Raw genomic sequence first — 20,509 nt, 5'->3', positions numbered from 1 at the left:
TCTGTATGACTCAGCTCTTTGCAGAGTGAAATGAAGGCTATATAAATATAGTGTTTACCAGGGAATATCGGGTTATTAATTTTAAGTACATTCAAGAAAATCTATAATTTTTAAGAGTCAAGGGGAAAACATAGCTGTTGACCCCAGCACCTTAAGCATTCCCATGGTTCTGGCATCAAAAACAGGTCTTGGCTCTTCTACAATTTCTGCTGCTGCTATACAGGTAAATACCAAACTCCATGAATTTGAATTTGATTCTGTGTTTGAATCATCAACGCTTGTAGACTTGACCTACCTTCCCCTGGTGTCAGATCTCATTGGTAAACCCACCAGCCCTTGAATCTCATATTAGAAAATGTGCCTCTTCCTTCACCAGGTGTTTGAGGCTGATCGGCTTTTCCTTCCACTGCCCTCCTTTTGTAGAATTGCAAAAGGCTGAGTTTGTTTCGATGTACAATCCTAGCCCAGTTTTTATTTATTTTTTTAAGTTTTTATTTATTTTTTTAAGTTTTTATTTATTTATTTTTCAGAGACTTAATCATTGCTTTATGTGACTATTCTGAATTCCTGGTACATCACAAATGCAATGAATTTATTTAAAAATTGATTATTCAATATTTTTAAAATATTTATGATATAAAGTGGGGTTAAGTATATTTTATTATGTTTTATTTATTTATCTTTTTAACATCTTTATTGGAGTATAATTGCTTTACATTGTTGTGTGAGTTGCTGCTGTATAACAAAGTAAATCAGCTATATGTATACATATATCCCCATATCCTCTCCCTCTGGCATCTCCGTCCCACCCTCCCTATCCCACCCCTCTAGGTGGGCACAAAGCACCGAGCTGATCTCCTTGTGCTATGTGGCTGCTTCCCACTAGCTATCTATTTTACATTTGGTAGTGTATATATGTCCATGCCACTCTCTCACTTCGTCCCAGCTTACCCTTCCCTCTCGCCGTGTCCTCAAGTCCATTCTCTACGTCTGCGTCTTTATTCCTGTCCTGCCCCTAGGTTCTTCAGAACCATTTTTTTTTCTTTTAGATTCCATATATATGTGTTAGCATACGGTATTAGTTTTTCTCTTCCTGACTTACTTCACTCTGTGGCAGACCCTAGGTCCATCCACCTCACTACAAATAACTCAATTTCGTTTCTTTTTATGGCTGAGTAACATTCCATTGTATATATGTGCCACATCTTCTTTATCCATTCATCTGTCGATGGACACTTAGGTTGCTTCCATGTCCTGGCTATTGTAAATAGTGCTGCAATGAACATTGTGGTACATGATTCTTTTTGAATTATAGTTTTCTCAGGGCATGTGCCCAGTAGTGGGATTGCTGGGTTATATGGTAGTTCTATTTTTAGTTTTTTAAGGAACCTCCATACTGTTCTCCATAGTGGCTGTATCAATTTACATTCCCACCAACAGAGCAAGAGGGTTCCCTTTTCTCCACACCCTCTCCAGCATTTATTGTTTGTAGATTTTTTGATGATGGCCATTCGGACCGGTGTGAGGTGAAACCTCATTTTAGTTTTGATTTGCATTTCTCTAATGATTACTGATGTTGAGCATCCTTTCATGTGTTTGTTGGCAATCTGTATATCTTCTTTGGAACAATGTCTGTTTAGGTCTTCTGCCCATTTTTCGATTGGGTTGTTTGATTTTTGATATTGAGCTGCATGAGCTGCTTGTATATTTTGGGGATTGATCCTTTGTCAGCTGCTTCGTTTGCAAATATTTTCTCCCATTCTGAGGGTGCTTTTTTCGTCTTGTTTATGATTTCCATTGCTGTGCAAAAGCTTTTAAGTTTCATTAGGTCCCATTTGTTTATTTTTGTTTTTATTTCCATTTCTCTAGGAGGTGGGTCAAAAAGGATCTTGCTGCGATTTATGTCATAGAGTGTTCTGCCTGTATTTTCCTCTAAGAATTTTATACATAGCGTCTGACCTTACATTTAGGTCTTTAATCCATTTTGAGTTTATTATTGTGTATGGTATTAGGGAGTGTTCTAATCTCATTCTTTTACATGTAGCTGTCCAGTTTTCCCAGCACCACTTATTGAAGAGGCTGTCTTTTCTCCGTTGTATATTCTTGCTTCCTTTATCAAAGATAAGGTGACTATATGTGCGTGGTTTATCTCTGGTCTTTCTATCCTGTTCCATTGATCTATTTTGCTGTTTTTGTGCCAGTACTATATGTCTTGATTACTGTAGCTTTGTAGTGTAGTCTGAAGTCAGGGAGCCTGATTCCTCCAGCTCCATTTTTCTTTCTCAAGATCGCTTTGGCTCTTCGGGGTCTTTTGTGTTTCCATAAAAATTGTGAAATTTTTTGTTCTAGTTCTGTGAAAAATGCCATTGGTAGTTTGATAGGGATTGCATTGAATCTGTAGATTGCTTTGGGTAGTATAGTTATTTTCACAGTGTTGATTCTTCCAATCCAAGAACATGGTATATCTCTCCATCTGTTTGTATCATCTTTAATTTCTTTCATCAGTGTCTTATAGTTTTCTGCATACAGGTCTTTTGTCTCCTTAGGTAGGTTTGTTCCTAGGTATTTTATTCTTTTTGTTGCAGTGGTAAGTGGGTGTGTTTCCTTAATTTCTCTTTCAGATTTTCATCATTAGTGTATAGGAGTGCAGGAGATTGCTGTGCATTAATTTTGTATCCTGCAACTTTACCAAATTCATTGATTAGCTCTAGTAGTTTTCTGGTAGCATCTGTAGGATTCTCTATGTATAGTATCATGTCATCTGCAAACAGTGACAGTTTTACATCTTCTTTTCCGATTTGGATTCCTTTTATTTCTTGTTCTTCTCTGATTGCTGTCATTAAAACTTCCAAAACTATGTTGAATAATAGTGGTGAGAGTGGGCAACCTTGTCTTGTTCCTGATCTTAGTGGAAATGGTTTCAGTTTTTCACCATTGAGAATGATGTTGGCTGTGGGTTTGTCATATATGGCCTTTATTTTGTTCAGATAAGTTCCTTCTATGCCTACTTTCTGGAGAGTTTTTATCATACATGGGTATTGAATTTTGTCAAAAGCTTTTTCTGCATCTATTGAGATGATCATATGGTTTTTATCCTTCAATTTAAGATGGTGTGTCACATTGATTGATTTGTGTATATTGAAGAATCCTTGCATTCCTGGGATAAACCCCACTTGATCATGGTGTGTGATCCTTTTAATGTGCTGTTGGATTCTGTTTGCTAGTATTTTGTTGAGGATTTTTGCATCTCTGTTCATCAATGATATTGGCCTGTAGTTTTCTTTTTTTGTGACATCTTTACCTGGTTTTGGTATCAGGGTGATGGTGGCCTCATGGAATGAGTTTGGGAGTGTTCCTCCCTCTGCTATATTTTGGAAGAGTTTGAGAAGGATAGGTGTTAGCTCTTCTCTAAATGTTTGTTAGAATTCGCCTGTGAATCCATCAGGTCTGGGGCTTTTGTTTGTTGGAAGATTTTTATTCACAGTTTCAATTTCAGTGCTTGTGATTGGTCTGTTTATATTTTCTATTTCTTCCTGGTCCAGTCTCAGAAAGTTGTGCTTTTCTAAGAATTTGTCCATTTCTTCCAGGTTGTCCATTTTATTGGCATATAGTTGCTTGTAGTAATCTTTCAAGATCCTTTGTATTTCTGCAGTGTCAGTTGTTACTCCTCCTTTTTCATTTCTAATTCTGTTGATTTGAGTCTTCTCCCTTTTTTCTTCATGAGTCTGACTAATGGTTTAGCAATTTTGTTTATCTTCTCAAAGAACCAGCTTTAATTTTATTGATCTTTGCTATCGTTTCCTTCATTTCTTTTCCATTTATTTCTGATCTCATCTTTATGATGTCTTTCCTTCTGCTAACTTTGGGTTTTTTTGTTCTTCTTTCTCTAATTGCTTTAGATGTAAGGTTAGGTTGTTTATTTGAGATGTTTCTTGAGGTAGAATTGTATTACCATAAACTTCCCTCTTAGAACTGCTTTTGCTGCATCCCATATGTTTTGGGCTGTCGTGTTTTCATTGTCATTTGTTTCTAGGTATTTTTAAATTTTCTCTTTGATTTCTTCAGTGATCTCTTGGTTATTTAGTAGTGTATTGTTTAGCCTGCATGTGTTTGTATCCTTTACAGTTTTTTTTCCTGTAATTGACATCTAGTCTCATAGCACTGTGATCAGAAAAGATACTTGATATGATTTCAATTTTCTTAAATTTTCCAAGGCTTGATTTGTGACCCAAGACATGATCTATCCTGGAGAGTGTTCCATGAGCACTTGAGAAGAAAGTGTATTCTGTTGTTTTTGGATGGAATGTCCTATATATATCAATTAAGTCCATCTTGTTTAATGTATCATTTAAAGCTTGTGTTTCCTTCTTTATTTTCATTTTGGTTAATCTGTCCATTGTTGGAAGTGGGGTGTTAAAGTCCCGTACTATTATTGTGTTACTTTCGATTTCCCCTTTTATGACTGTTAGCATTTGCCTTATGTATTGAGGTGCTCCTATGTTGGGTACATAAATATTTACAATTGTTATATCTTTTTCTTGGATTGATTCTATTTTAAAGTCTATTTTGTCTGATATGAGAATTGCTACTCCAGCTTTCTTTTGATTTCCATTTGCATGGAGTATCTTTTTCCATCCCCTCACTTTCAGTCTGTATGTGTCCCTAGGACTGGAGTGGGTCTCTTGTAGATAACATATGTACGGGTCTTGTTTTTGTATCCATTCAGCCAATAGATGTCTTTTGGTTGGAGCATTTAATCCATTTACATTTAATGTAATTATCGATATGTATGTTCCTATTACCATTTTTGTAATTGTTTTGGGTTTGTTATTATAGGTCTTTTCCTTCTCTTGTGTTTCCTGCCTAGAGAAGTTCCTTTAGCATTTGTTGTAAAGCTGGTTTGGTGGTGCTGAATTCTCTTAGCTTTCGCTTGTCTGTAAAGATTTTAATTTCTCTGTCGAATCTGAATGAGATCCTTGCTGGGTAGAGTAATCTTGGTTGTAGGTTTTTCCCTTTCATCACTTTAAATATTCCCTGCCACTCCCTTCTGGCGTGCAGAGTTTCTGCTGAAAGATCAGCTGTTAACCTTATGGGGATTCCCTTGTATGTTATTTGTTGCTTTTCCCTTGCTGCTTTTAATATTTTTTCTTTGTATTTAATTTTTGATAGTTTGATTAATATGTGTCTTGGCGTGTTTCTCCTTGGATGTATCCTATATGGGACTCTCTGTGCTTCCTGGACTTGATTGACTATTTCCTTTCCCATATTAGGGAAGTTTTCAACTATAATCTCTTCAAATATTTTCTCAGTCCCTTTCTTTTTCTCTTCTTCTTCTGGGACCCCTATAATTCGAATGTTGGTGCGTTTAATGTTGTCCCAGAGGTCTCTGAGACTGTCCTCAATTCTTTTCATCTTTTTTCTTTATTCTGCTCTATGGTAGTTATTCCCACTATTTAATCTTCCAGGTCACTTATCTGTTCTTATGCCTCTGTTTTTCTGCTATTGATTCCTTCTAGAGAATTTTTAATTTCATTTCTTTTGTTGTTTATCATTGTTTGTTTGCTGTTAAGCTTTTCTAGGTCCTTGTTAAACGTTTCTTGTATTGTCTCTTCTATTTCTGAGATTCTGGATCATCTTTACTATCATTATTCTGAATTCTTTTTCAGGTAGACTGCCTATTTCCTCTTCATTTGTTTGGTCTCATGGGTTTTTACCTTGCTCCTTCATCTGCTGCATATTTCTCTGTCTTCTCATTTTGCTTAACTTACTGTGTTTGGGGTCTCCCTTTCGCAGGCTGCAGGTTCATAGTTCCCGTTGTTTTTGGTGTCTGCCCTCAGTGGATAAGGTTGGTTCAGTGGGTTGTGTAGGCTTCCTGGTGGAAGGGACTGGTGCCTGTGTTCTGGTGGATGAGGCTGGGTCTTGTCTTTCTGGTGGGCAAGACCGCGTTCGATGATGTGTTTTGGGGTGTCTGTGAACTTATTATGATTTTAGGCAGCCTCTCTGCTAATGGGTGGGGTTGTGTTCCTGTCTTGCTAGTTGTTTGGCATGGGCTGTCCAGCACTGGAGCTTGCTGGTCGTTGAGTGGAGCTGGGTCTTAGCGTTGAGACAGACATCTCTGGGAGAGCTTTTGACGATTGATATTATGTGGGGCTGGGAGATCTCTGGTGGTCCAGTGTCCTGAACTCAGCTCTTCTTCCTCAGAGGCTCTGGCCTGACACCCAGCTGGAGCACCAAGACCCTGTCAGCCACACAGCCAGGTACATGGGGAGTTTCTTGCCTTTTGGGAAGTCTGAGATCTTCTGCCAGCATTCAGTAGGTGTTCTTTAGGAGTTATTCCACATGTAAATGTATTTTTCATGTGTTTGTGGGGAGGAAAGTGGTCTCCTTGTCTTACTCCTCCACCATCTGGAAGGTCCTCTCCTAGCCCAGTTTTTAAAGTATGCCCCTCAGGGGTTGATGTTAGCATCTTTTTTTTTCCCCCTTAAAATATAATTATCAGGTTTCTTTATTTATATAAAGAATACACACAGTTCTGGGTTTTCAGTATATCTTGAAGAAACCTAAGGGGTTGTTCTAATGATCTTGTTGTTTTACAGGTGATGAAACTGAAACCTACGGTGTTAAAAAGATTTGTCCAAGGTCACAGAGTTTATTAGAAGCCAAACTAGTCCTACATATAATATAGGTCTTCTGATGCCTTCTGATGTCCTATGTTTTTTTCTTTAATCATAAATAGAGTGCTTTAGAGAATTAATGTGTTTGGCTTCTTAAAAGTAAATGAGATTTAAATGAGTACTTCAGAAAGCTTCTCCAAAAAGAATGAAACATAAATAATTATAATCCAGGTCTTAGTTGAGCATTCTTTCCATTTGATCATGCTGCATTCTGCTGATTCTCTGGGTATTTTGTCCATCATCTTGCTAATGTCAGTAGTTTTACAGAATTTCCTAGTTTTTACTATGTTGTACCTTTGCATATTTTGAAAAATTGCTCTATTTTGGTACACTTTTTTTTTTTTTTCTAAATTTTGCCTTTTAACCTTTTTAGTCTTTTTAGTTTCGGTACCAGAAACATTTTACGTTCATTTTTCTACCATTCAAAAATATTTGTCACGATCTTAAACTCACTAACATTTTATAGCTATTTCTCAGGGCATATCTGGGAATTGATTTAAATTTCATCTCTTTAAGGCTGTGTTTCTGAGCTCCTTCCCAGCTGTGTACTCGGAGCTGTTGAAGCTCTTTGATGTCCGGGAAGTGGCCAACTTGGTACAGGACACCCTGGGCAGTCTGCCGACCATCATGCACGTGGATGACGCCCTGCAAGCTGTTAAACTTCAGTGCATCGGAAAAACCGTGGAAAGCCAGCTGTATACCAACCCAGGTAAGGTGCTGGGTCTCTTGGATAAAACAGTGTCTCTAGAAAGCCATTATTTACATTCTGTCATTATAGGTCAGCAGAAGCAATTAAAAAAGGAAACTAAAAACTACTTTCTCAAAAGCATTGTTTATTTGGATGGTAGAATAAGTTTATTAAATAGTCAGATACAAAAGTATGGCTCTTCAAACTTTATTTCTAGAAAGAATGAAAGCTCTAATGATTAAACTATTAATTCTAATCATAACAAGTTGTAGTGTAGGGCATGCTTTTTTCCTTGCTATAGATTTTTTTTTTTAACATTCAACAAAATTTAACATTTTTCTTTCAGAGATGCTTACAGGGACCTGCTATGATCTTTGTTTATTTGTCTCTTTTGTCCTTAAAAGTTTTCCATCAATTTGTATTCTGAAACTGGGTGAAAGTTTCAGTGTATTGTCATTTTTTATTTTATCCTAATCGCAAGTGACTAATTACTAAATTGATTTTGTCATAATATCTACTATTAAATCCCATTGCCTCTTGTTTTCTTCTGGTTTTTTTCTGAAAAAAATAATAAAATACCAGTCTCATTTTAAAGTTTAAGAAGTTTCTGTCATTATCACTGAATCAAAAACTTTTAGAAATTCTTCTGATAATTATGTTTTCACATGAATGCAGATATGTGTGTATAGTACAGTATTTTTGAAATGGTGTTTAAAATATATTTAAGAAAACTTTTTTTACATTATTTTTTTGTAAAACATTTTAAACATACAAACAAGAATAGAGCATAATATGAGTAAATCATTAACAAATCTCAGCAATATCAGATATTTGCTGTAGGTCTTTTAAGAGATTTGTCATTATAGAAATAGTCAGGCCCTCTGGTATATATTCGCTTCCTTCATAGAAGTTTCCACTATCAGAGATTCCATTTCTATTTTCTATGCCTTTATTCTGTAGCTATAAAAACATATTTTTTTAACCTCTTGAAAATTTTTTCATCTTTTAGTCTTTATATGATGACATTATGTTGAATGTCATTAAGTAGAGTGCTTCTTTTTGACTAATATTACACTTTTATATTTATCCATGCTACTAGATATAGCTGTAGTTCTTTTTTTACTCTTGTATAGTATTCCACTGAGTGTGTGTGTGTGTGTGTGTGTGTGTGTGTATATATATATATATATATATATATATATATAATGGTTAATTTATTTTTTCTCCTGTTGATAGACTGTTAGTATGTTTCTGATTTTATTTTCTGAAATAAACAATGCTTCAATCAACATGAAAGAAAGTTCAACCTTCTGATTTTTCCACATAAAAACACATCTCATCCTGGAAAAAAGATGTTTCTCATGGTGGTTTTCAAACTCTATCCCTGAGAGCCCTAGAGGCTCTGCTTCAGTGGTTAGGGCTTCCTCCAGGGTTAAGAAAAGGTGGTGTGAAGTGGAAGGGGTGAAGGTCCAGACCAGGCATCCCAATTTGACTAGACTTTCAATTTTTTTTTACCAAACTGAGAAGAGTTCATTCCCCTCTCAGAAGATTTTTACCATATTTCTCCCTCACTAGCCAGATAATTCTTTGTTAGGTTAAAATCTGATACCGAAAGAGCAACACAGGTAATGAAAACTGTTTTCAAATACAAGGAAATTATTTGGGGGGATTGTGTTCATTATTTGCCCCGGGAGATGTGTTCTGTCTGTGGGCTCAGTTTCTTATTGATTACTGATGCTCAGGAGGTGGTAGAGAAATCAGAGCTTAGGAGAAACAAAAAGTAGCTGCTACAAGCCAGAAGAAAAGATACCAGCTCTCTGTGGGAGGTGATGAGGTTATTTACTGGGGCCAGGATAGAGGGACTCAAGAGACCAAGGATGTGTGGACCCTGGAGGGTCTGTGCTTGTGATCTGGAGGAGAGGCTCAGAGCCAGTGCTGGGACTTAGTGATGGTGACACTGGTGTGGAGGAGGAAGGGGAGGTGGGGGAACCTGCCTCTCATGATATGTGGGACAGTCGCCATGGAGGATAATTATGGGGAAGCATAAACCTTTGGGAAGCAAAGCAGCTCCCGATCAATGGAACACTTAAAAGCACGCGCAGATGCTAGTAAGATGGTCGACTTCTGTCAGTGCCCCAGGAAGATAGAATTAGCTTGCTGTTTAGTGACTCACTACTGAGGAAAATAGACCGTCGTCATGTATAAATGGCAGGGCGCATCTGGAAGGAGGCCATCTTCATGGAGAAAAACAGCAGGCATTTCTGAGAGCCTTCCAAGGCTCAAACTACCCTCTATTTAAATCACATGGGACCCAGCAATAGTGTTAGCAAACCTAGAAAGTATTTCTAGTGACTCTGAAATTCTAAGTCAGAAACTGTGGACTTGGGGGATAGATGGAGCACATCTGTGTTGTCCAGTTGAAAGATGAGATACTGGAGGCAAAGATGTGCAATGCAAATCATTGGCTCCATAGACCGTGTCAAAGAACTGGGTAGGAGGTCTTGGCTGGTGGTTAAGAGGAGAGAGTGATCCCTACAAGGGCCATGGCAAATCTCACAAAAATAAGCAGATTCTGTCTAGTTGGAAGAAGAAGAGGGACAATATAAAACTGTAACTAAGGGCATTGTGTGGATGCAGAGAACCATAGTAAGAGAGGCTCTGGTAGAGAACAACAGGTAAAGGGATTAAGTCTAATACATTTGACCTCTACTTAAAAAAAAAAAAAAAGTACACACACTTCTTAAAACAAGGAAAGGAGTTTTTAAAGGGAGTTTGGAATTTGGTTGCCCCAGTTTTGTCTTATTTCCCCAAAAATACCTATAACCAAATGACAGAGAATGGGTAAATATCACCTAGGAAGCATAACCAAAAAAAAGAATAGCATCACCAAAATATGGTGAAATCAGACTCGTGTTTTACATATAGTTTTGACCTCTTAGTTTCCTATTGATGCTACAACAACTACCACAAACTTAGTGGATTAATGTAACTCAAATTTCTTACGTTACATGTCTGTAGGGCAGAAGTCAAAATGCTTCTCACTGGGCTAAAATCAGGGTGTCAACAGAGTGACATTCCTTTGTATAGTGTCTAGAGGATAATTCGTTTTCTTGCCTTTTACAGCTTCTAGAGGCCACCTGCATTCCTTGGTTTGTGGCCCACTCCTTCATCTTTAAAGCCAGCAGTTGTAGCGTCTTCACATCTCCCTCTGACTCTGTCTAGCTGCTTTCACTTGTAAGGACCCCTTTGTTTACATGGTGCCCACCTGGATAATCTCCCTATCTCTACATCCTTAATTTGATCATTTCTGCAAAATCTCTTTCGTCTAACATATTCTTTTCACATAACATATTCACAGGTTCTGAGAATTAAGATGTAGATATCTTTGGGGCAACCGTTTATTCTGCCTACTACATATGAGTAAAACAAACAGTTCAGAAGCAGTGTGATGGCGTAGAAGGTCAAAAACACTCAGAAGTCTGTGAATTTTATTTACTTATTGAAAGTAAAATAAATGGAACACGAAGTGCTGCCGTCGTGTGAGTACGCACATCTTGGCCAGATGGAAGTTACAAATGACACTTTTCTGATTAAAATTATAAATCTGAATAGGGCAAAAGAAAGTAGGGATAAGTATGTTACAGGGTATCCACTGGCTATGTATTCAGCTGAAGACAAAGTACTTAATTCTTGACTGCCTTAATGACAGTTCCATTTCTCAGAGCATTGTGTATGGCAAAGATAATTGCTACTCTGAGCTGAATTCTGATCAGCAAAGATGAACTGGTTAGTGATAAGAGAAGTGAGAAGAATCTGAGAAAGTGACCTCATTTTCTGGGGGTTCATATTAGCTAGAAAGGAATGTGGAGCACAATTGGCCCACACTTTAAGAAAACAAATTTCAAAACATTTTGGAGAACAAGACTGTAGAGGTTACAAGCCCCTAGGAGAGAGAGAAAGTTCTAAAAGTTGGCTTTGTACTAGAATCCTATATTAGGGTTCTGCAGAGAAGCAGACCCAATAGTGTATGTTTTTGTGCGTGTGTGTATGTGTGGGTAAGGAGATTTATTATAAGGAATTGCCCCATGTGATTATGGAGGCTGAGAAGTTCCAAGGTCTGCAGTTGGCAAGCTGGAGACTCAAGAAAGCTGATGGTGTAGTTCCAGTCTGAGTCCCAAGGCCTGAAAACCAGGAGAGGTGATTGTATAAATTCCAGTCTAACTCTGAAAGCAGGAGAAGATGGACTTCTTAGCTGAATGACAGGCAGAGAGAGTAAACCCCCCCCTTACTCCACCTTTTCTTGTATTCAGGGCTTCAACGGATTAGATGAGGGCCACCCACATTGGGGAGGACAATCTGCTTTACTTTGTCTACCAAATCACATGTTATTCTCATCCAGAAACACTCACACAGACACACCCAAGATAATGTTTAACCAAACATCTGGGCTCCCATGGCACAGTCAAATTGACATATAAAAGTAACCATCACAAATCCCAAGGAGAAAAAAAGTGGAGGAGACACACACAGGAAGCAGCATGGCTGCAGGATACCTCTAGTTGAGCTTAGATTAGAAATTAATACATACAGAATACAAGGTCAGCACCACAGAAGGGAATGAAAAAAGCGATAGGAAGGTTCAAGCCATCTTGAGTTAAGGGCCAAGGGGCAGCCTCGGGGCTGGAGGCATTCCACAGCCAGGCAGGACTGAATCAACCCCTTTGAGCTGCACCCTCAAGGTGAGAGTCTAGGGCATCTGGCCAGACCTGAAAGACTTAGCTCAGATTTGGAATTTAAGCAGGTTGTTATTTGATGTCTGAATCACGTGGGGTCCAGTCAGACGTACTTAAGGTATAAAAGTTGAACAACTGACTTTTCCCTTTTTCCCCACAATTCTACTCTTCCTGTTTTTTGAAGGCCAGGAAGAGGTCTCAATGATGTTGGAGAAGACAGCTTTAGCAATGGCAAAAAGAGTAGATTTGAAGTATAGAGGTCGGGGCAGGGAAGTGTGGAGAGCGGGAACAGAGGGATGATTTGAGCAATGGGAGCGAGAGGGCAGGCGCTGAGTCTTCTCAGACAGCAAGGTCAGGCTCTGGGGGACTGTGGTTTTGCATCAGCTTTGCACTGGGCTCCATTGCTTGGCGCTTGAATTGTTCAGCAGAGGTCTGCAGTCATTGCTGAGCTATTTGCTTGCTAAGAAAAAGTCATATACATTTCTACTTTGGGATAATTGAGCAGTTTATCAGGCAAACTTCAGCGCAGATAATAGAGGTGAGCATAAGTGCGCTGAGTGTGTAATGACGAGAAACATGACGGTGCTACTTTCTTTTCCTACAGAATAAAGAATCAGATTTCTTAGGGTAGGGATTTCTTAAGAAAGCAGCCAAAAGTCATTTTTTTTTCCTTTTCACCAGAAACTCCTTAGTCCCTGTTAGCTCTTTTGTGGATTTGATACAAGGCTGCAATGAAAGTAAAGGAGAGAGGGAGGAAGGTGGACCATCAGAATATTTTTACAGTTTATTGTGGGAATGAATGCCTCCACCTCCCCATTCCACCTCCCATTTTAGGCCATAATATAAAGGAAGGATGTGTGATGGTTTATCTATTAATTTGACAACTTTAAGAAGGAAATATTACTACAGTTGATGGGTGCCTGGTAGCTTTTATTTCTTAGAACTATAGTTAAAGCATAGTTGAGTATTGACTTCTCTCACTGCAAGTGATTAAATTTCTTTCACTTTTGAAAATGCCATTTGCTTAAAGCTTTTCTATTAGCCAGAGCTTGCGCTATAGTAGATGGGCCTTATAAAGATGAGCAGAGTTGCATGAATAAGGGCTGCTCTTTTTCCCTAGAAGTAGAATGATAATGTAGGACCACTGGAAGAAGTGTAAAGACCTTAGTTTTTTTAATGTAGATTTCGTGTTGGTTAGCCAATATAAAAATAGTTTTGTTTTGTTTTTTTTTGAAAAATCCCCTGAGACCTCAAGAAAGCCTTTGTTAAAATATCCTTAGTGTTTTGCCCCCTCTAGTCTCAATTCCTTCTTCCACTCCCTCCTCGCTGCCCTTATCTGTGTTTTCCCCCAGGTCCCCTTGCTCAAAGTGGAAAAACTTAGGAGCGAAGGCCTTTCTGGGTGGCCTCCACCGTCAGGGAGCTCTGAAAGCACTTGCAGAGAGTTTCATAGTTTTCATAGTTGTTCAGTCTCTATTCTTGGCTTTTATTAAAGATTTGCACACATAAAATTTTTAAGGTGTATGTATTAGTTAAAACCATGTTAAAGTGCAGGTTCTTAAAGAAGTACTTAGAAAGGGGCTACTTTGGAAAAGAATTTCCACATCTTTCCCTAGAAGAGAAAAAGATAAAATTAGGAGTTTTAGGTAATGCGTCACTCTGAACACAGAACTTAAGATGAAAAATATGCATCACCAAAATCGTAGCCGACCCTAAGTTTTATCTGTGGCGTTTGAAAATGAAGGTAAATGTACATATTTTGGGCTACTCACCATCCAATTTCAACTTTGTTCTCTGACCTTGTTTCTGATCTCCTCAATACTGATTGAATGAGCAAGCACGTTTCTGGGGAAAGGGTGAACCCCTATCTTTTCATTTCTTATCTGTCACTCAATCACATAGGCACAGATTTCCGGGGGCGGGGTGGGGAGTGGAGCCGGGGTGTGTGTCTTGTTTCCAGTGCCACAAGCAGCTGCCCTGGTTTGCGTTGAAGTATGGTGTTAGGAATAGCTGCTTTCTCCTGGGCGCCCAGGGCGAGTGCCAGCACGTGGGGTCGCTGCAGACTGGAGTGTGATAATGTGATGTGCAACCTACTTACTTGCCATTTAAGCTGGGTTAAAACACGAACACAGAAATGTCAGGTCCATTTCAGTTGCCTGTCAGATCCAGGAGAACTCATGGTGTAGCTCATTCATTCATTCAACAAATGTTTATTGTGAGCAGACCCCATTCCAGGTATTAGGTTGCAAGTAATGTAGCAAATGACGATACAGTCTGTGTGGCAACACTATCCACCTAGAGACCTCAAGAGTCGTTCCTGAAGCCCTCTTCTCCCTTTGCCCGTCGTCTCCACCTACCACCACCACCGCTCTTGGGCCTCCACAGTGTCTCCCATGCCCAGCCATTTCTCCCCGCTCCCACTCCCACTTCTCCATGCAAACTGTCACCTGCTCTGACCTGCCTCAGTGGTTTCTATACTTTTTCCCCATATCTCCTTTCTCCTGTCCATCTGTATAGCCAGAGTTCCCTTTCAGAAACTCATACCAGATGATGTCACTCCCACCCAGTTCCTTTATTCACATCCCAGTTGTTTTATTCTGTTTTGAGGGCTCACTCCAGGCCTTGTGATCTGGCCCGGCCCACCTGCCTGGTCCCATCTCCATATTTCTTCACTATGCTTGGAACCCACTTTCTCCTCTTCCTTTCTGAACTTAGTTGACCCCCATGCACCCTTCAGGGCTCAGTTGAACTTTTCATTTCTCAAGAAATCTCCTATCTGCCTCGCCCACCCCATTATTACTCTCATTCTTTGGCTTTTTACTTCTTGGATAACCTAACACATCTGTAATAACTAAAGAATTGGTGATTTAGTTGTTTAATGTCTGTCTCCTACCCTCATCCCAGAAGGAAAGCCTCAGAGAGCAGGGGCCATATTTATCTTGATGACAGTTCTATCTTAGCTTCCGTAACAGTGCCTGGTACATAATAGTTCCTTGATTAAACGTTTCGTGAATCCTATGTACTGGGTCATGGCTAGGGATCAGGATGGAGCAGCGATAGCTATTGAATAAATGATGTGCGTTAAAGAAGGAAAGTCTTATTATAAAAGCAACTTTTGAGCTAAGGTTGAGCGTGAATATGACAACAGAACAGTGTTCCGTGCTGGAGTCCCAGACCAGGAGTAGAGCACAGTTGACAAAAGTAAAAAGTACACCTAAGGCCAGACCTCCTTGTGCTGGTAGCCCTGTGGCAGGCATTAAAAGAAATACGAGACTTCTATCCTCACTCCCAAAAGAAATCAAGAAATCACTAAGAGAAGACAGGCGAACACAGATAAAGGCACTTTCCCACTGATGGAAACTTTGCATTCCTTAGGATTTTGCTTTAGGTGCGGGGTGTGGGAGCGGGATTGAATCCACTGGGTAAGAATCACACAGAGAGATCATCCTTAGCCCTGTAATTTGTTTTCCTCTGTGATCCTGACTTTGTCTGCATGGCAGGTAGCCCCTAAGTCATCTGTGATCCTTTCCGTTCTGAATGTTGTCTGTCCTCTAATGTCTGAAGGGCTTGTTTGCAGGTTTTGTTGCTATCTGTAACACTGGCAGTTCAATTCCTGGTGGCTTTGATCACAAAGACCTCACCCAGCTCTGATTTCAGCATTTCCTATGCGGCTGGTGCTTCCCTGCAGCCAGCAGCTCTGCTACATGCAAAGCTGTGACACAGCTTGACCTCTTGCCCACCTGGTTTACCATCTCCGCGTCCTGAGGCTGCCACAGAGCAGCTGCTTAAGTGTCCTTGCTGATGTCCAGCCCACGCTGGGACAGTTTGTGGAGAGTGGCCAGCAACCCTGCATGCCACCACAGGACTCACAGACCCCACTCCCGTGGGGACAGATGACTACAGGGATTGTTGTCTAAAGCTTTGTTGATAGAGGAGGCAAAGATGATGACTTTCCTCGAAATTAACCGCAAGGAGGAAATTCATCAGCATTTTTTAGCTGCTTCTCCTCCTTCCTAGCCCCACACCCACTGGAAATTGCTATCAGGAGCTGGCTTTATCCACTCAAGTGTGTACAGGCAAAACAAAAAGTGAGACGCAATGCAGTGAGCTTTATATGAGATACATAATATGAGTGTTTTGACCCTTTCAAGGATAGAACCTGTATAACAGATACTGTTTTTAAATGTTTAGGAAGTCAGTATTTGTTCAACTATGGGTTTTCTTTTTTCTTTTTTTAATTAATTAATTAATTAATTAATTTTTTTTTTTGGCTGCGTTGGTTCTTCGTTGCTGCGCCCGGGCTTTCTCTAGTTGCAGCGAGCCGGGGCTACTCTTCAATGTGGTGTGCTGGCTTCTCACTGTGGTGGCTTCTCTTGTTGTGGAGCACAGGCTCTAGGAACGCGGGCTCAGTAGTTGTGGCTCGCGGGCTCTAGAGCACAGGCTCAGTAGTTGTGGCGCACGGGCTTAGTCGCTCCGTGGCATGTGGGATCTTCCCAGACCAGGGCTCGAACCCGTGTCCCCTGCATTGGCAGGCGGATTCTCAACCACTGCGCCACCAGGGAAGTCCCTTCTTTTTCCTTTGAGCCTTCTTGACGAATCCAGGTATTTTCTTTTAAAGGTAAGAATTAGCATTTTAGCCAGTCAGCTTGTTTGGCATTTACCCACCCATTCTATCCTGTGCATTGGCTGATATTGCCCTAGTAATGGAGAAGAAGCAAATCTACACACCACACATGAATTATTTGTCTACCTTACTTACTTTTTTGGCAGTAGAGATTTTCTTAACAGTTGGCTGCAAATTGAATTTTTAGAAATCAAATCCCACTGGCTGCAAGAACATATCAGATAAGCTTTATCTTCCTTTCTAATTAAACATCACTAGACAGTGACTCCTGTCATTTAAGCTTTCAGTTTCCTTTTCTTGGTTCTTTTTCTCAAGTAATTGATTTGTAAATAAGTATTTAAGTTCCCCGGTCAGGCTTCCTGTTGAAAGGAAGCCTGCAATGAATTATTTTACAAGTTTGGGTTTTAATACTCTGTGTTCGTTTTTTTAAAGTGAAGTGTGCCTGTGCCTTATGTGGTTTGTTTGGATGGTGAACCTAAGGCCACACACCTCCTTGTGTTGGTAGCCTGGTGGCAGGTGTTAAAAGAAATATGAGACTTCTAACCTCACTCCTAAAAGAAATAAAGAAGACAGTAAGAGAAGTCAGGCAAATGCTGATGAAGGCACTTTCCAAATCGTGACTACTTTGTTTGCATTTCTTATGATTTTCATTAGGATACAGGGTCATATGCTTTTTCACCTATGGATATACCTTATTTTATTGGCTAGGAACCCAGTGCATTGTTAAACTGAGTAGGTGAAATTGGCCATCCTTGCCTTATTTTTGATCTTAAGGAGAAAGCATTCATTCAATCTTCTACTATTATTATGTTAGCTAATGGTAGGCATTTCATTAATGCCCTTTATCAATTTGAGAAAATTACCTTCTATTCTTATCTTCCTGACAGCTTTTATCATTAATGGATGCTGAATTTTGCACATTTTTCCTACATCTACTGCTAATATGGTGAATTACATTGATTGATTGACTTTCAAATGTTAAATCAATTTGCATTCCCAGGATAAATCCTATTTAATCATTGTGTGTGTGTGTGTGTGTTATTTTAAAATTTTATAAGGATTTTTGCATCTATGTTGATGAGAAATGTCAAATCTGTAGTTTTGTCTTGTAATGTCTTTGGCTAATTTCGGCATAGATAGTGCTGGCCTCATAAAATGAGTTAGTTGTATTCCCTGTTTATTCTATTTTCTGGGAGGATTTGTGTAGACTTGATACGCTTTCTTCCAATAAGTGCTTCATAGAGTTCACAGAAGCCACCTGAGTCTAGAATTCTCCTTGCAGGCTCTTAACAGCAAGTTCAGTTTCTTTAATAGGTATAGAGTTATTTAGATTATCCAGTTTTCCTTGAATGAGTGAAGTGGAATTATAATTTATGCAAACTCTTTATAAGACACATGGTTTTTTATAAACCAAAATTAATCCATTTGAATTGTTGCACAGATGACATCTTTTAGAAAATCAAGCAGAGCAGGACAGGGGCTGGGGCATTTGTAAGTACACATCCCGTAAATAATATGCCCATTATGGGCCCCCGGTAGGCACTAATTTTGTGCTCATGACATCATGTTGAAAAATAAACCTTCAGGACAATAAACGTATTCACTGTTACTTTTTCAAAAGATTGAAATATATACTGCATAAGTCAATTTTTAGATTACTATCGCCTTACTATTTCAAATACTAATGCCAAGTTAGAGATCGAGATAAGACTTCCATTTAAGGGAGGATTGACACATGTGTCCATTATTCGCAGACTGACTCACTGAAACTTATTTGTAGCCCCCGAATCAGTACTGTGGCACTTTTATGTTCATTCATGGGCACGCGCAGAGTGGTGAGCACTTGAGTTCCGGGATGCGCACATTCCCAGCTGAGGTCGAGCAAGGCGATGCTCTGCTTCCATTTCCACTCACGTGGGGATGAGCAGAGGGCAGAGGCGGCAGAGGGCAGGAAGCTCCAGCTCCGGGGCCAGTTTAATTCCCAACTCTTATCCCTGTTAGTGGGGCTCCCTCAGGCAGGTCGCTTCACACTTCTGAACCTCGTTTTCTCTTTTGTAAAATAAAGAAAATAGAATCTACCTTGATGAGTTGATTTTAGGATTTCAGATTGTAATCTCTGTGAGGTATGCACAAGTACCTATATATTTCCCCTAGGAGAACTGATTCCCTTTTCGCCATTTCACTGTTCCCAGTGACTTTTTAGGAATGAACTACCATGCCTAAGAGGAAATCAACTCTATTTATCTTTCTTCCCTGATGACAGTATATGAATATGAGCTTTAGATGTTAAACAAACCTTGCTTTTAAGATAAACCTCATCTGGTCCTGAAGTAATACTTATCTTATATATTGCTGGCATTGATTTGCTAAACTTTTGAATTGTGGTTTTGTATCTATGGTCAGTAAAGGAATTTTTAAAAAATATGGAACCTCACAAGTTCAGGAGAGTGGGAGAGGAGATGACAACACATAAGAGATATCAACGGTTTTTACAAAGTCTGACAGCAGACAAGAGAAGGCTGAAACACAGACAGGTTTATGGGGTTGGGGCAGAGCCAAGAAACAAACTAGTTTAGTACCACAGAATTGCAGAAAACTCAGGATGGTATCAGAAAGGATCAGGAATTGAAAATATGAGGTATCTCTGAAGATTAAGGGTGCTAGAAATTTTTAAAATCTTTAGAAGGAATATTTAGTATCCCACTCCACCCTACCTCAATCCCTTCTCTATTTTAGCAAAAAATGGAAAGTTTACTCTCTAGAGTAAGCGAATGAGACATGCCTGGATTCAGAAGAATCAGACAATGCTAAATGTGGGGGGGGTAAGGCTCCACACTGTAAACAGGGCCTCAGTAAGCAGATTAAAAAGAGGGACCCCTACCAGCCACTTCCCCACCAGCCACTTACTGTCTTGATTCCACATTACCCAGAAAATGATGGGTTCATGCTCCCCAGAGAGGAGATTAGCAGATTTCTCTCTGGAGAAACTGACCAGCCCAAGAGCAGACATCTCAGATTCTGAAATGTGGAGGTCCCCTGATGAAACATCTGCATGTCTCTCCTCCCTGTGGTGAAGCCTCTTCAGTCCACAAGCTTACCCAGGCACACAGGTATTTTTTTTTCCCAGTTAGAATTTCAGTACCTCACTTGAAAAGATGAATGGACAATAAAAGATCACCAAATACTGGAGAAAAACCTCTAATGTGAAAGGCAGAGGCCAGAAGGAAGAAACAAACAAACAAAAAGAACTTGAAAGACAAAGATAATTAAGGGAGAAAAAAAATCAAAAAGTTGTCTCTGATTTCCCCAGAGAGAGAAGATAGTGTATCCATGAAACAAGAATGGGAAGCTATAAAGAGATCATTCAGAGAAATAAAGACGAATGGCTGCATAATGAAAATGCAACACCTCTTGTTTGAAAATTATTAAGAATTTCATGATGGCTGCACCAGAGCGTTACACCAAGTGTCGACTGAAAACAAAACAAAACAAAACAAAACAAAAACGCACAACCCCAGGGCTGTGAGTTAAGTTTTATTTGGGGCAAAAATGAGGACCATACCCAGGAGACAGCCTCCCAGACAGCTCTGAGGAACTGCTCTGAAGGTAGCAGGGGAGGTCAGTATATATGTGATTTTGGCGGGCGAGGGGGATGTGTGTAGTCAAGCACACGTTTTGGCAGAAGGTGGCTTCTCGTCATGAAGCAGATGTCTCTGTTAGTGATTTTAGTGCTTTTCTAGATACGAGAAGATGTAAGAAATTGGGCTCCTAAAATCTTCTGAAAAATATCTAA

At 39.5% G+C, this 20,509-nt stretch overlaps 1 protein-coding gene across 4 annotated transcripts in view; it reads left to right on the top strand.

Annotated features, from left to right (window-relative positions):
• DOCK4 (dedicator of cytokinesis 4) overlaps nucleotides 1-20,509 on the top strand; it is a 482,024-nt gene that overhangs the window by 346,779 nt on the left and 114,736 nt on the right. For all 4 annotated transcript variants that reach the window (XM_068549319.1, XM_068549318.1, XM_068549321.1 and 1 more), the window contains exon 23: nucleotides 7,191-7,383. In XM_068549319.1, the coding sequence (XP_068405420.1) occupies nucleotides 7,191-7,383 (193 nt within the window). The remainder of the gene's footprint in view (nucleotides 1-7,190; nucleotides 7,384-20,509) is intronic.

Source organism: Eschrichtius robustus, chromosome 8, assembly GCF_028021215.1.
Source record: "Eschrichtius robustus isolate mEscRob2 chromosome 8, mEscRob2.pri, whole genome shotgun sequence".
NCBI lineage: Eukaryota > Metazoa > Chordata > Mammalia > Artiodactyla > Eschrichtiidae > Eschrichtius > Eschrichtius robustus.
Note: the sequence above shows the minus strand (reverse complement) of the source record. Positions and strands in the feature narration are given on the sequence as shown.